The sequence below is a fragment of the Vicia villosa genome, unplaced genomic scaffold, assembly GCF_029867415.1.
Source record: "Vicia villosa cultivar HV-30 ecotype Madison, WI unplaced genomic scaffold, Vvil1.0 ctg.000353F_1_1, whole genome shotgun sequence".
Taxonomy (NCBI): domain Eukaryota; kingdom Viridiplantae; phylum Streptophyta; class Magnoliopsida; order Fabales; family Fabaceae; genus Vicia; species Vicia villosa.
Window position 1 is genome coordinate 1,121,785 of NW_026705160.1, and position 16,814 is coordinate 1,138,598.

Consider the following 16,814-nt stretch of genomic DNA (forward strand, 5'->3'; position numbering starts at 1 on the left):
TCAACTGCAGTATCACACAAACTTACAATCTCCTCAATTTCAATTACCTCATTAACAGGTGAAATCTCATCATGTTAGTATGCAACATCTTCCATTAACTCATCAGTCTCAATGTGACCCATTGGGTTGGACTTGATTACAACGCACCATTCTCGTTTGCGTGGGGTAATTGAAGGATAAGGTACATAATAAACTTGCCTAACATTATGTGCCATAATGAAAGGGTCATACTCTTTGTACTTTCTATCTCTTCGAATCTCAACAGTGTTAAACTTTTTGTCAATTTTTGTTCCTCTAGAAGATCGATCATACTAGTCACAATAAAATAAGACAACTTTATTTTCCGAGTCCATATAATTATAAACCAACTCGTAAATATGTGTGATAACCCCATAGAAGTCGTCCTCACCACCCTCTGTAACTCCTTTTACGACTACACCACTGTTTACGGTTTTCTTCCCTACACTCCATTCCTCAGTGTGAAATTTGTAACCGTTTACAAAATATGTGTGCCATTAAATTTACACGTTGACTAGGGCCTTCAGACAAATTTCGCAAATGTATTAAGTCAGGACTTGGTGTAACAATATATGATAATTGCTGCTTAAACCATGTTGGAAAATAGGCATGTGTGTAACCATTCGATGGTTGTTCGCCTGTGCTTTGATAATAGTAGGTACCAAATGCCCTATTTCGAAAAGAAAAAAGGTTAGAGAAGGTAAATCTTAACCAATTAAACATATACACTTAATTTAAAATATACTTACTCAAGATATGGTTTAATTTCAACGCAGTTAATCAGCACATGAACATGAGCAGATTGCATTTCTTTTTGTGTAAGCCAATGCTCACTCTTCTTCCTTGCGGGACGGCCTGGACGACCGAAAACTGATAAGGTAAATTGACTTCTTTCACTGAAGTGAACTTCGTTCCTTATGATTCTTGGAGACAACATCATGTGATTGAAATAATGAGAGCAAAAATGTGATGTTTCGCGATGTATATAATGTGCACAAATTGATCCCTCAACTCGTGCCTTATTTTTAACTGATCACTTTGAATCACCAATGAATCGTTCAAATGGATACATCCATCTATATTGAACAGGTCCACCTAGAAAAGCTTCATAAGCAAGATGCACAGGGAGATGCTCCATAGAATCAAAGAAACCTGGCGGGAATATTTGCTCCAACTTGCAAAAAATGACAGGAATATTTCGGTCCAATTTAATGATGTCGTCTACTCTTAAAGTTGAAGCACAAATGTCTTTGAAAAATTGACTGATCTCAGTTAGTGGATTAAGCACATTCTTAGGCAGTGAACTGAATGCAATTGGAAGTAATCGTTCCATGAAAATATGACAATCGTGACTTTTCATTCCATGCAATTTCCCAGTGTTGGCGTCAGCACATCTTGCCAGGTTAGAAGAATAACCATCAGGCATCCTCAATTCATTTAACCACCGACATACAGCTTTTGCTTCTTGGGGAGTAAGAGTGTAACAAGCCTTGGGTTTTAATAATTTTCCGTTTGGTCGATGTTTCAACTCCAATTCTTTTCGATTACACAAAAGTTCCATGTCTTTCCTAGCCTTCTCATTGTCTTTTGTCTTCTCATTATCCATCACCGTGTTAAGCATATTATCAAAAAAGTTCTTCTCAATATGCATAACATCAAGATTATGACGCAACAAATTATCCTTCCAATATGGGAGGTCCCAAAAGATACTTCTTTTTGTCCAATTATGGTCAACCCCATATCCTTTAATTCTACGTGCTTCACCATAGTCTATGAATTTTGGTAGGTTACAAACATTATTCCATACTTGAGTCGATGACAATCAAGGGGGAGGTAGATCTTTTACTTTTATTCCTTTTCTAAAAGCATCTTTATTCCTTCTAAATTCATGGTTGGTAGGTAAGTACCTACGATGAAAGTCAAACCACGAACTTTTCCCACCAAAGTCCAAAGTAAACGCTTTTGTGTGATTCATGCAATGTGGACATCCCATTTTACCATGTGTACCCCATCCAGACAACATGCCATATGCAGGAAAGTCATTAATTGTCCACATCAAAGCCGCTCGCATATTAAAATTTTGTTTACGAGACACATCATAAGTCCACGCTCCCACCCACAGCCTCTTGAGATCATCAATTAAAGGTTGCAAATAAACATCGATTCCCGCCTTTGGACTCGACGGTCCCGGAATGATGCATGTCAAAATCATGTAAGGTTTCGTCATGCACATCTCAGGAGGGAGATTGTACGGGGTAACAATAACTGGCCAACAAGAATATGCATTTCCTGAAAAATTATAAGGAGTGAAACCATCTGAGCATAATCCAAGTCGGACATTCCTGGGTTCAAGTGCAAATTCAGGATGAACTCTATCAAAGTGTTTCCATGCCTCGCCATCAGATGGATGTCGCATCATGCCTGAACTAATTCTGTTTGTATGGTGCCATGCCATTTGGCTTGCACTGTGCATTGATGCAAACATTCTTTGCAACCTAGGTATTATTGGTAGATAGAACATAGATTTCACTGCAATGCGATTTTGCCTTTGGTCAACTCCTTTACTTCTAACTAAATACCTCGGACTCTCGCAAAACTTACATTCCTCCAATTCCCCATCATTTGTACCAAACTCGTTGTCATAAAACAACATGCAACCTCTAATGCAACAATCAATATTTTTTACTTCTACTCCCAACTTCGACACCATCCTCTTTGCATCATAATAACTTGTAGACATGTTTTCTTTCACAGGAGTCGCGTCCAACATCATTCTCGCAAAGAATTCTAAACACTGATCAGGAATATTCTAATTTCACTTCGCAGCCAAAAGTCTCACACACATTGATAGCTTAGAGTCAGAAGACCCCTCAAACAATGGTATATTTATTTCTTTCAACAACTGATAAAACCTTTGAGCTTTCTCATTCGGGAGCTCTTCTCCATCTAAGTCTTGTGGTTCATCATACGCCACATTCACCCCTAATGCGTCAGTGAACATCTCCTCGACGAGATTAAATTGCTCTTGGCATTGCATTTGTGATGAACTACTCCCTGGATCAACTCTATTTATATTTGGTTCTATATGTGTTTGACTGCTAGAAGCCTCTCTATTCATCTACTGCATTGTTTCCCCATTAGATGTCCAAACCCAGTAATTTGGCCTAAAACCCACTCTTTCCAAGTGACGTTTCACTTCACTAGGGTCACTAATAATATTTCTGCAACCACACTTTAAACACGGACACCTTACCCCTCCTTCCCTGCGACAATATTCTTGAGCAAACGCATACGAGAGAAACGCGGCAACTCCTTCCATAAAAAGTGGTTTAAGCCCACGTCGTCCAGGAAACATGCTATCATACATCTAACTACGATAGAATTGATAATGTTTCATACTGCACATGTGAATCATATTTAATTATATTCAATATTTGTCTTTTTCTAAACATATATAAACTATAAATATATACTAGTTTTTAGTCCTAAACACACATACTTGCTTTTAAAATATTTATATACCGTTTTAATAAATATATTGTTTTTATATACTATTTTTTATTACATACAATAAACTATCAAATATATATATATTAAATATAATATAAACTATCAAATAGAATTTTAATTTTAAAAGTACAAAATTAATTTTTTAAACTATCAAATATAATATATTGTTTTTATATACTATTTTTTATTACATACAATAAACTATCAAATATAATTTTAATTTTATTTTAATTTTTTAAATACATATTGTTTTTTAAACTATTATATGAATATATTTATAATGCTTTTTAAAAAAAATTATACAAAAAAGCACATAAATTTGTGAGGAGTTTTAATATACTATTTTTTTATATACTTTTTTTTAAACATATTGTTTTTGTGGAGTACTTTTTTATATTATATACAAAATATACTTTTTACAAGATATATATTGTTTTTTATATTATGCAAAATGTTATACTACTTTTTTATATACTCTTCTCTAAAACATATTATTTTTAAATATATACTGTTTTTTTATTTATTTTTATATACTCTTTTTTATTTATTTTTATATACTGTTTTTTATATTATTTTTTATATACTTTTTTTAAATAAACTGTTTTATATGAACTAAAAATAATATACTGTTTTTTGTTTTGATTTAAACTCTAAATAAATATTATGTATTAATTTTTAAAAACACATAGTTTATTTTTACTCATTGTTTTTTATATATTATTTTAAACTATTTAAAATATATAAGATGTTGTTTAAAACATATTATTTTTATATACTGTTTTTTATTTATTTTAATATACTTTTTTTTAAATTATTTTATATATACTTTTTAAAATAAACTGTTTTATATAAAGAAAAATGTTTACAGTATATAAAGAAATATGTTTATAGTATAAAAAGATATCATTTTTATATACAGCTTTTTTTCTAAAATAAAAAGATATTATTTTTTGAAATTAATAAATAGACAATCTTTATAGTTACTTAAAAAACCAAAAAAAAAAATTTAATCTCTAACATAAATACACTTAAATATACACACTTTAAAATCAACACAATAAATCTCTTAACATAAACACAACAAATTTATTTACTATTTTTATTTAACAGTTAATATCATATAAATATCTAATAATTAATAATTATTTCGAAATTAACTTTAAAAAAAAAGTTTATATTATTATTATACAAACATAAAAAACACCCAAAACCAAATATATAAACACCAAATATATATCTAATATATCTACTGTACCTTTTAAATATACACACAAAATATATAAAAAGTTTATTAATGTGTACCTGGAATTGATGAAAAAATTGGTGTGTTCTTGATGCTTTTAATCCCAAAATATTGCTCCCTTTAACTAAATCAGTTGATACATGAAACACAAGAAATAAAACCAAAATTTAGCTTACAAATTAACTCTAAAAATAAAATTATCATATACAAAATAATTAAGAAGAAGAAATAAATTTATACAAAATATTGCTCACCTGATTTTTGATTTTTGCTGAGTGGAAGAAGCAGAAATGTAATTTTAAGGAAGGGAAGAAGAAGAGAGTATGAAGGGAGAAGAATTCTGAGAGAGTGTTAAGGGAAGGGAAGGGAGGAACCAGAATTAAATAATAACTAGTATGTACTCCCTCTGTCCCAAATTATAAGAGAAAATCTCTTTTTTGATTCATTGAATAATTAATGTATCTGGTCTATATATAGACCAAATACATTAATTATTCAATGAATCTAAAAAGTGAATTTCTCTTATAATTTGGGACGGAGGGAGTATACCCGTGCGGGGCACGGGATAAAAAAAAATTATTTTAAAAAATTACGTTATAATTATTTACAGTGTACAAAATAAAGTTATGTTAACATAAAAATAAGTGGAAAGTTATTAGTAGTATATATAAAATAAATAATTTAATAAGCAATGATTATATAATCTTTTTAAAAAATTGATTGTATTACTAATTGAACCATTATAAATAGGTGTACCAACTTTTTTTAAAAAATACTTGAATATTTTGAGTTACCCTAACTGATATAATAACAATAACTAAACATCTATTTATATATTAGAAAATGACACTAATTTCTTTTGATCTTTGCATAAAAATATGAATTTACTATAATAAATTTATATGTCAACATCTTCTACTTATATAATAATAAGCTAAAGATTGTATCTTTCAATTATTTTCGGAAAAATTGTATTTTGTTTTAATTATACAATTAAACATTTATTTATTTATTTATTATTAATAACTCATTAATAATTATAATATAATTGAGATTTAAATAGAATATAGTATTTTTATTAAAGATTTATTATATTGATTATAGAAAGACTGTCAACAAATCATCCATTAGCATACTAATAGGTTGCAAAGAAATACTAACATTTTGGCAAAATTTAAAATAGTACCTTTGATCCATTAGCATACTATTAATAGGTTGCACCAAAAATAATTACCAAAAATTATACTTTTCATCTTTAGTTTCTTTCATATGTGTGAACATGTGCAACAAATTTATATATAGACTGGTTGTTGTTATCTTATAGATGTGTTTATGTATGCTTAATAACATATATATTTCCCTTCACTCAAAATTCACCTACAATGAATGATTCAACAAAGGAAATGAAATCGTTTGAATGTTAGTTTCTCTAAAAGTTTTTCTTAATCCTATCTGATCCGCTTTCCAGGATAAATTGAAACATATACAATTAATAAACACCGTAGGATGTGGCTCGTAAATGATATAAATATTTGCCCGAGATTCTTGTAATAAGTATAATTAATATTTTACAGGAACACTTTATTAGTTGCATAGTTGATTTAATGATTTGATGAATAAAGAATAATACCTTTAGATTATTTTCATAAATAAGAAAACTAAGCTCCACACAGTAATAAAGAAAAAATTATAGTAATATAAGATATGAAATGATATGAACATAAAAGTTTGATTTATTTATATTACTTAAATGAGTATGATATTTCAATATCAATTACATTAAAATTCTCAAATGCAGAACTGAGGAACACCATAATGACATGAAAATAGTAAATAAATATTCCAATCACTAATTTAAAATAAGGGCTAAGACTAAGGACTAATCCTTCATGTATATTCTTTCTATGGAATCTTTGTTATTCTTAATTTGTTGCTGCACCATCTTCCAACCTAAAATAACATTTAAAAGGAATAAGTAAAATAAAGTAGTTAGAAATTTCTCTTTTCAGCTGCCATGTTTATCACATAGAATAGTTCTTTTGTGTAAAGAGCCTACCCTCTACACGTAACTTTTTTTTGTGTAAGCAAGAAATTAATAATGAGAGAACTAAGGGTTCTCCAACCTTGTTACACAGAGAACGGAATAAAACCGCCAAAATACGATATTACAAACCAATTATCAATTACGACATAAAAGACACCGGGTCCTTGACAAAATCGTAAAAACTACAATTGGGATGAGCAATATCGCCTATAGAAGACCATCTCCATATCAAAATCTTGATATTCCAAATCATATTATTAACATTCGACGCTTCATTTCTAAAACAAAAACCATTTCTTGTCAACCAAATAACCCAAGAAGTGGCTAACCAAAACACCCCCAATTTGCCTTTTTTAATACCTTTTCTACGGCCCGTTGAATACCATTCCATAAAAAAAGGAATACAATCCTCCATGTTCCAACCCGGAAAATCCACCCACTTAGCAATTTCATTCCAAACAAAATTAATCACATTGCATTTAAAGAACAAATGGTCCCTATCCTCCAAATGCAAATCACAAAAAACACACTTTAAATTAGTAGAAGTTAAATTAATACCTCTATACACCAATAAATCCTTAGTAGGGAGCCTATCCACAAAAAGCCTCCAACCAAAACTTTTAATCCTAAAAGGAATCTCCATCTTCCAAATCAACTCCAAAGCCTCATCATGCCTATTAAAAGGACCAAAAGGAATGCGCCTCTGAGCATAAAGGGCATAACAAGAAGAAACCGTGAAACCTTTCTCCGAATCAAGAGACCACTCAACAAAATCCTTCCCCTCTTGAATTCCGCCAAAACCATCCAAAAGCTCACGCAAAGCCGAAAACTCCAAAGCAATTTCGGGAGCAAGAACCGCCGACTCTGGAACTCCTAAATCCCCCCATTTCCAAATCCCATCACACCACCCGCCCATGGCCGCCACCGAAACTTTTTTCAACCAAGATAACAAAAAAATATTCGGAAAAGTCTCCCTCAAAACGCAATTGTTTATCCACCGAACCTCCCAAAATGGTGTGTTAAAACCATTTCCCACTTTGAAACAACAATTTGAAATCAACGGATCAACGAAATAAAAGGATGAAAAGGATGAAGGAAAAAAACCAACCTTTAACAAATCCCGCCACCAAGAGGAAGAAGAAGCACGAACGTGAGCATCTCCTCCGCCAAGGACATGCAAAGATAAGTCTCCGTAACGGGCTTTCAATATCTCATACCACAAAGAATTAGAACCATTAATGATCTTCCATCTCCACTTGTTTAGAAGAGCTAAATTGAAGTCGGAAATATTTTTGATCGCTAAACCCCCCCTTTACATAAGGTAAAGTCACAACTTTCCAACTAATCCAATGAATTTTCCTCTTTTCCTCCACCCCTCCCCATAAGAAATTGCTAAGAATCTTATTGTATTCATGAACCACTTTAACCGGCATCTTGTAGAAAGATAAAGTGAAGATAGAAAGAGAACACAAAATAGATTTCAATAGAGTGATTCTACCTCCAAGGTTGAGGAAACGATTCTTCCAACCCGCCAAACGCTTTTTCACCTTCTCCAAAAGCGGATTCCAAGAATAAGCCTTCCTAGGATTTATCCCGATATGTATCCCAAGAAATAAAAAGTTACTTTCTTCCATTTTGCAAGAAAGAAAGAAAGCGGCGGCTTCCAAAAAATTATGAGACACATTTATTCCAATCAACTTGCTTTTGTGGAAATTAATCCCAAGACCCGACACCAACTCGAAAGCTCTTAACACAATCTTGATCGCCTTAACATGATTCCACGACCCCTCTCCTACCAACAAAGTGTCATTCGCAAATTGGAGAATATCCACACCACACCTTCTATTCACATCAAACTTCTCGAAATTCCCTAATTCCACGGATTTTCTAACCAAACGAGCAAGAGCTTCCGCCACCAAAACAAAAAGAAAAGGAGATAATGGATCTCCTTGTCTAAGCCCTCTCTTGACAACAAATTCCTTAGTTGGGCTACCATTAATAACCACCGACATGTTGCTTTTGAAAATTAACAACTCCATCCATTTCCTCCATTTATCACCAAAACCCATTTTAACTAACATAAACCGGAGAAAATCCCAAGAGACTTTATCATACGCTTTCTCAAAATCAACTTTAAAAAGAAGACAAGATTTACCTTCTTTCCTTGCAAAATCTACTACTTCATTTGCCACAAGGACGCCGTCAAGAAGTTGCCTTCCCGGAACAAACGCACTTTGGCAAGGAGAGACAATAGATTCCAAAACAAGTTTCAATCTTCCCGCCAAAATTTTTGCTACCAACTTGTACATACAACCCACCAAACAAATAGGTCTATAGTCATCAAGATCTACCGGGTTGGAAGATTTCAGAATTAAAGCCAAAAAAGAGGATGTCACCGCCTTAGACAACTCACCCCCCGCATAAAAATGATCAAGGTACCGCATGAAATCATCTCTAAGAAAAAACCAACATTTCTTAATGAAATGAAAAGAGTAACCGTCCGGCCCCGGACTCTTGGATCCTCCGCAACAAGCTAAAGCTTCCTTTACTTCTTCTTCTTGAAAAGGCCTTTCTATCCACCGTTTGTTCTCTCCACTAATACAATTAAAAGGAATCCCCTCTAAAGAAGTGCGAAAACCCCCCACATCTTCGAATTTGTTAGAAAAATGACGAACCACTTCTTCTTTAACGTCCTTCACCGAAGACAAAACCCCACCCGGAGTGTTTAACGGCCCAATATGATTGTGTCTCCTCTTATCTTTCAAAACTTTGTGGAAAAAACCACTATTGAAATCGCCTTCATTTAGCCACTTCAATCTAGATTTTTGCAACAACATATTCTCTTTAATTCTCAACATAGTCCAAAACCGACTAGTAGCCTCCTTCCTATTTTGAAGAATCTCGGGTTGAAAATCTTCCCCCAATTCTTCCAACAACTCATCCCCACCATTAATGTCCCTAACCCCCTCCTCAATCTCCAAATCAATTCTACCAAACACCTCTTTATTCCACCAATTGAGTTTACCTTTAAGAAGCCGAAGTTTTTCTTTTAAGACAAAATCCCCTCTTCCTTCCACTTTAAGCTCTTCCCATTCCTTTTTCACAAAAGGAATAAAAGAATCAAAGGAAAACCATTCATTGTTAAATTTGAACGGTTTCGGTCCCCAATTATTGTTGTCCACCTCAAGCCAAATAGGACAATGATCGGATAAATCTCTATCCCCCACAAGTTGACCGACTATCCCCCAATCATTCACCACTTTGTCCGACACCAAAAATCTATCAATTCTACTCCTCGATCTACCATCTCCTCCTTGCCAAGTAAACTTTTTGGCTTTACAAGGGATATCCACCAACAAGCTTTCCGCAATAAACTCCGCAAATTCTTCCATTTCATTTGTGTTAGACAAAACCATCCTACCCTTTCTTTCACCACGGTCTTTAATAGCGTTAAAGTCCCCTCCTATAATCCACTCCCCGTCATTAAACATCACCTTTAAATCCAACAACCTTTTCCAAAGAATTCTTTTCTTAGACAATTCACAAGAGGAGTAAATATTTACTAAGTAGAAGAAATTGTTGTTTTTCCTAAATTTGATGCCGAGATAGCCATCTCCTTTGAAACTAGTAATTACCTCCAAAGCCTCCTCCTTCCACAAAGTTAAGAGACCCCCCGATCTACCCGTCGCATTCGAAAAAGAATAACCAATACCATTGGCACACCAAAAACTTTTAGCAACAAAGTCTTGAATATCTACCATTTTCGTTTCTTGTAACATGAACACCTCCGCTTTGCTCTTAATGATCAAAGAGTTAATTCTTCTCCTCTTAAGAGCATTGCCACCCCCTCTAATGTTCAAAGATCCAATAATCATCTTAAACCTTTTTTTTGACTCCTTCTTTCTTAACGCTTCTAACTCCATAAACTCAATCCGCTCCAAAATAGCACTTTCGTCTCCTTCAACCGTAACCCCTAGAGCTTCCATGGCTTTCCACATTTTTGAGCCGGCTTCACAATCCAAATTTCCCCACATCCTACAATTGTTCCTTTTAATGTCGGAGAAGTCACTGTTATTACTAAGAGACACAACAGCATTATCATCGCACAAAAAACCAGGGGCTGAATTGATTAAAGGCGTCCCACCATTTTCTTTTGATTTGAGAGAAACATTAGAGGAATGAACAATCTGCCTCCTCCCTGTACGATGCCCACTATGTTTCTGTCCATTTCTCAAAATCTTCTTCACTGGCCTTACGGCTCTCCTGTGCAGAGCACCACCAAAAACACTCAAATTTTTGAATTTGGCCTTCTTCGAATGTTGTCGCTTTTGCACTCTAGCCGAAGACACCGCATTGTCGAACATACCGGAAGAGTTCAAAACAGGGAGATGTTCGTTCAGAACAGCCACACAAATTCCGTCACCCAAAGCTACCTCGAAATCCCCGGTCGGAGCATTACCAAGCTTCACCTCCTTTCGGAAGTCACCCTCCTGAGCCGAGAACACACTGTCAGCCACAAAAGACGCTGAAACCGTCTCGAACGACTCTACACAAACCTTGCTCACATAACCATCAACCCTCGCCTCTTCCTTCCCCCTAACATCTCTCACGCTCCCAGCATAAGCCACAGCCTTCTCAGCATTCCTCGAAACCGCCACTTCCAAATTGCATAAACCCTCTGCAATAACCGGACCCAACAACACCGTATTCGACGAGAACTCCTCTATAACATCGTCGTTGTCTGAATTATTACCAGTCCACATATCATCAGAATCAGCCGAACCAGAAACAGAAACAGAATGAGAGGATGAAGAAATTGAATTTCCAGAATTCGAAAAAATCTCTCCCTTGTCTTCCTGAATCACCAGCCTGAAAATCTTGTTATTAATCTCAACTGACAACTCCTTCTTCAACGTGTAATTTAAAGGAACTGCCAGTCTCATTCTCGCAACATCCCCGAAACTTCCACTTGCTGTGTGTTCATCCAAACAAATGAATTTACCCATGGAATTCGCCAATGCCAAAAAGAAGTCCTCCTTCCAAGCCTGAAACGGAACACCGAAGATCCTCAACCAAATTAACCTTTCTTCATCGAGAACACCTTCCTCCCATTTCTTGACCTCCACAAAACAATTCCGCCACCAAACTTCGTCTTCCAAAACAAGATTGTTAATAGTACCGGCTTCCGTTTCTTCCAACAAACACAGCGACGCTCCCAAAGGTGTGACAATGATGTTGAAGTATCCTTCCATTTCGAGTTTTGTTTGAAGATGGTAAGTAGAACCTAGCAAGACCACCCTCCCCACAAAAGCACTCCTAAGTCTCTGTAAAACAGATTCAGAGGAGGAATAAGACAAAGACACAGGACAATTCTCGGCTACAGCTCTATCTTCCTGTATGTTGGAGACTACATCCACGAAAGATCTGTTCCAACGTCCATTCGCAACATCATTAAAGTTCGCTCCCGGTTTTCTCTTCGATGCTTCCCCCAACTCCAAAACTCCCCCATTTATCCTAAAAAAACTGCTGCCTTCTCAGAACCGAAGGATTGAATCGCTCGTACCTAGTAACATTCGCTTTAATTTTGTTTCCAGCTATCTGATCTTAACCGGGTTTGCAGTAAATAATTTCCTACATTCTACTGCATTCTTGAATAAAACTGAACAAATAAAAGGATGAGATTCATGCTGAAGAGTTTTCAGCCGCCTTTTTCTCCTTCAGAGTTGAAGCCAACAGTCCAAACCTTCAAAGATGAACATATCTTAGTCATTGCAATTTCGAAAAATCAAGTGAAAAAACAAACAAATACCCATCCTGTCATACCCTAATTTTTGACCCCCCTGAGATGACATATCTTCAGGATTTTCATCAAGTCAAAGCAAGTACCCAGAGCAGCCTGACATTCAATCGAGGGTGTTCAAAGACAAGAAAACTCAGGCAAAGGATCAATCAATAGGAGGATTAGTCTCTAACACAATCATGAGACTCAAGAGCTTCATTATTTCACCTATGATTGATTAAGACACCCAGTCATCTAAACACAGAATTACTCAGATCCACAGACTAGGGTTTTGAGCCTTATCAAGGACTAAAATCAGGGATCACCTTTGGGAAACCATAAAAAGCCCCAGGGGATCATTCAAAGACATCAATCATCTTCAAATAACCCATATGACAAGATCCACTGGACATCACACCTCAAGCCAAAGTCTACAGTCATCATTCTCATCTGGTCGACAATTAGGGTTTTTGACCTAATTCCCCAAGATAGTTGACTTTTTTAATCAGGGCATGAATCCAAAACTCAAGACATGATTCAAGAGTCTCTACTACCTCAATATAATCCATTTACATCATTCATTTGAGGAAAAGATCTTGTTTCTACACAAAAGCCCAAAAATTCACTTTGTCAGGAAAAGTCAACTGTGTGGGATCATCATTGACTTTTAAGGTTTTTGGTCAAAAAATGACTTTCAAAGATCAATATCATCAATATATGGATGTCAAAGTCATTTGACCAAAGAAATTCAAATAAATTCATCAAGGAGCAAAAAGTCGGGAATTAGGGTTTTTGAGGGCATGGTGAGAACTCAAAATTTCACCTACACAACTCAAAAAACTTCCAACATGAAAGTTGTAGATCTTGCAAAATAAAACAACATCTCACATAAGAACTTTTTTCAAAAGATCAACCATTTAAGGGTTTTGAAAATTTTGAAGTTTTAGGTCATAAACACTTAGAAAATTTTCTAAGTGTTTTAACCTAGTTTTCATCCAACTTTGGGCTCATTTTTCACAAATTTCCCAAATGATTCTGAAGAAGACATAAACTAATGATTTGAAGTAGATGTTTAGGGCTTTCCAAATTGTGTTCAACCTTCTCCAAATTCAATTTGAGCTAAGAGTTATGCTTGTTCAAAGTTGGCCTCATGAAGTAAAATTATAGGTCATGCATCATTTTTGAACTTTGAAATTTTGTGCACATGACCTCAATTATGGATGCTACACGACCCATAACATATCTGAAACAATGCCATGCATTCATTTTCACCATGCCATAAGAATTGAAGAAGATTCTAAAAACAAGAACATGTGATTATGTAATGATTACATTTGTGAATTTATGGCAAATTGATGAATCACCCAAGGAATCTTCTCACCAACCAATTAGAGCTTATTTCTGGCTCAGAATTGTCCCCTAAGATCAAGCAAAATCGAGGGCTAGGGGATTGATCAAATGGAATCAAAATTCTCATCATTACACTTGGGATATTCTTTGAATTTCTTCATGGCTAAGAAACCAAAACTCTCCCACTAAGCAAGCTCACTCTCTCAATCAGTACTGAACCAATTGCCTATAAATAGAGGCCTCATTCTCATTCAAAAAACACACCAAAGCAACAGAATTCTTGCTTTCTCTTTTCTTTCTTCATACTTAGTTTTTTCAAAGGTCCTTTGGCAAGAAGACTCGGATTCTTCAAACCAAAGCTCTCTCTTTGAAAATAAGTATTCAAACACATTGAGGGAGGCATTTGGGAGTGATCCAAACCTCTGGAACACTTCTGGGCGTGGAGAATCATCACCTTCACCTCTCATTTGGAGCACTTGCAGTTGGAGGACCATGGAGTAATTCAGGAGTTTTCAAGCCAAGCCAATCATCCAGACACACTCCTCAGGTCATAGTGAAGCTAACCAGATGGCTGCAGCTCATCTGTAACTCGAGAATCGTCACCCTCCATGTTCACTTGAAGCTGAAATCGAGGGAGGTCCATAGAGCAATTCAGAAGGATTCAAGCTCCAATAAGCATTCAGTTAGCATCATTGAGTCTCAAGGAAGCTATTGAGATCATTCATTCAAGCCCAGGTGCTCTCTAACATCCTCACGACCTTCATTTTCAGAGGTAAGTTTCTCAACTCCATCCCTCTAATTCGTGTATCTTTCTGGCTAAAACTCAACACCATTCTATTCAGCATCATAAGAGGATTAAAAACCCTCTATCATCAGTCATTTATGCTTCAGTATAGTCATTTAATTTGAATTCCAAATTTTAGGGTTCTTCACGTATTTTAGATAATTCAGTAGATATAGTTAGTATAAATTCATAATAGTTACATATCTAGAATCGTGAGTGAATTTAGAGCAAGTTTGGTCTTTATATCGTTGCAAATGGTTGAGAATTGAGAGAGTTCAGAAATTCAAATTGTTGGAGCTTGAGGAAGAAGATGACAATGGTGGTGGCGCGCAAATTTCAAACCTCAGGGTAGAGTTTATTTTATATTTAATGATAGGTGTTTTATAAACGACTGAATAACTTGCCCCAGTGGCCACACATGCGCTCTTAGTCTCCTCATGCCTCAAGTCTGGGGTTCGAATCCCCCTCGCCCCAGACTTTTTGTTTCTTTTATTTTTTCATGATTAACCACTTGTTTGAAAATATAATGAACTGGATGTGTGACAATAACACCAAGCGCGCGTTGGCCCAGTGGTGTTATTTTGGGTTAGTGACTTGGAGGGCGTGAGTTCAATCCCTCTAGGTGACAAAACATTATTTTTTATCACTTATTTCCTTCAATTTTCTCACAACTTCACACAATTAATTAACCTATCAAACTAATTTATTTTCACTTCATTTTTCACACACTTGTCATTTAATACATCTATTTTGTGAATAATCAAAAAAATCATAAAAAATATTATTTATTACATATATTTTTATTAGGTTTAAAATAATATGTTTTAAGTGCTTTATTAAAAACTTTAAATATATACATTCACTTTGTTTTAACCTAATCATTTTGTAAATAAAGTTTATGATAAAACCCTAATTGTTTAGGTCTTAATTAGGCATAGATCTTCATCTTTACCTTAATTAAGTTGACTTTTTGTCAAATTTCAAAACTGTTTTCAATCTCCGAATAAATCAAATGATTAAGGTTTTCAAACAACAAAACCTTGTATCATTCCAAATCATTTTTTTCAAATTGCTTTTACACCAGTACTGTAAAGTACTGGGCCTCTAATAGAGTGTAAGTCCCAAAAACCTTCTCTTCTTAGCTTGTTTTCAAAACTGTATTTTCAAAATCTTCTTTCTGTTTTCAAAACATTCTTCTGGTATTTGAAGGGCATTATTCCCGGTGAAACTCTTCAGATACCTATGTGACCTTTGTCCATCTTCACTTCTTCTGTTTTCAAAAACCCTTAACTGTTTATCATATATATATTCAACTGTTATCCACCAATTACTGTTGAGGCTCTGTACATACTTCTCCAAAGGCCTCCACTCCATCCAGGTTAGGCTTTACAAGCTTTCAATTTACAGTCTTTATTTAAATTACTGTCAAATATAAACTGTGCATATATTAGTTTAGAACTACGTTTGAGTATAAACCTTAAGACAGTTAAACTATATATATATATATTATAGGAATATGACCTAGGATTGAGAATGTCTTCCCGGTGAAGGCTCTTTCCTAATTAGAGATCTGTAGTTCAAACCCCCAAGATGAATTATTCCCGGTGAAACATCTTGGCAAAAACCTTAGAATCCAAAAATATAGGACACATCCACCCAAAGAGGAATTATTCCCGGTGAAACCTCTTACCCATTTGCTTAGAGCCAAAATAAGTTCAAAACTACATAGCTTTCTCTTGCGCTATAACAAGGACCCTCGATTAGCCTCCTCTTGGGCTTTGTACAAGGACCCACAGGCTTCTTAAAAGCATTTCCAGCTTCCTCTTGAGCTTGTATACAAGGACCCATCAGGTTTCTTATAAACATAGGAACAGGTCTTTAGTCACCTTTTAGCCTACCCTGGTGAGTTTCTTCCAATTTAAACCAGACTTTAAACAAGCTAAGTTTGTCTCAATTTTGCATTGAGTACACCTTTTGGAATGAGAGACATGGACAGTCTCTGTCACCCTTATCTTCATCAATCTTCCTTAGCAGAGTCTAGGATCTATGTTTATTTTCTCCTCAGCATGTGTCAGCCTTCATCTTG

The 16,814-nt window shown here is 34.8% G+C and overlaps 2 protein-coding genes across 2 annotated transcripts; both read right to left on the reverse strand.

Annotated features, from left to right (window-relative positions):
• Window positions 1–1,051: 1,051 nt before the first annotated feature.
• LOC131627289 (uncharacterized) lies at window positions 1,052–2,791 on the reverse strand. The gene is made up of 2 exons (XM_058898128.1): window positions 1,951–2,791; window positions 1,052–1,788 (listed from the first exon to the last, which is right to left on the reverse strand). Exons 1-2 carry the CDS (start codon window positions 2,789–2,791, stop codon window positions 1,052–1,054), a joined length of 1,578 nt encoding a protein of 525 aa, XP_058754111.1.
• Window positions 2,792–6,954: 4,163 nt separating this feature from the next.
• LOC131627290 (uncharacterized) lies at window positions 6,955–7,731 on the reverse strand. The gene has a single exon (XM_058898129.1). It carries the CDS (start codon window positions 7,729–7,731, stop codon window positions 6,955–6,957), a length of 777 nt encoding a protein of 258 aa, XP_058754112.1.
• Between the last annotated feature and the right edge of the window lie 9,083 nt (window positions 7,732–16,814).

What these genes read in the sequence shown, in the direction of transcription:
- LOC131627289 (XM_058898128.1), bottom strand. Translation starts at nt 2,791, where the DNA reads ATGATGTTGGACGCGACTCCTGTGAAAGAAAACATGTCTACAAGTTAT. An exon ending in TTTGGACTTTGGTGGGAAAA is followed by an intron (nt 1,789 to 1,950) that starts GTTCGTGGTTTG and finishes CAAAATTCATAG; the next exon opens with ACTATGGTGAAGCACGTAGA.
- LOC131627290 (XM_058898129.1), bottom strand. Translation starts at nt 7,731, where the DNA reads ATGGGCGGGTGGTGTGATGGGATTTGGAAATGGGGGGATTTAGGAGTT.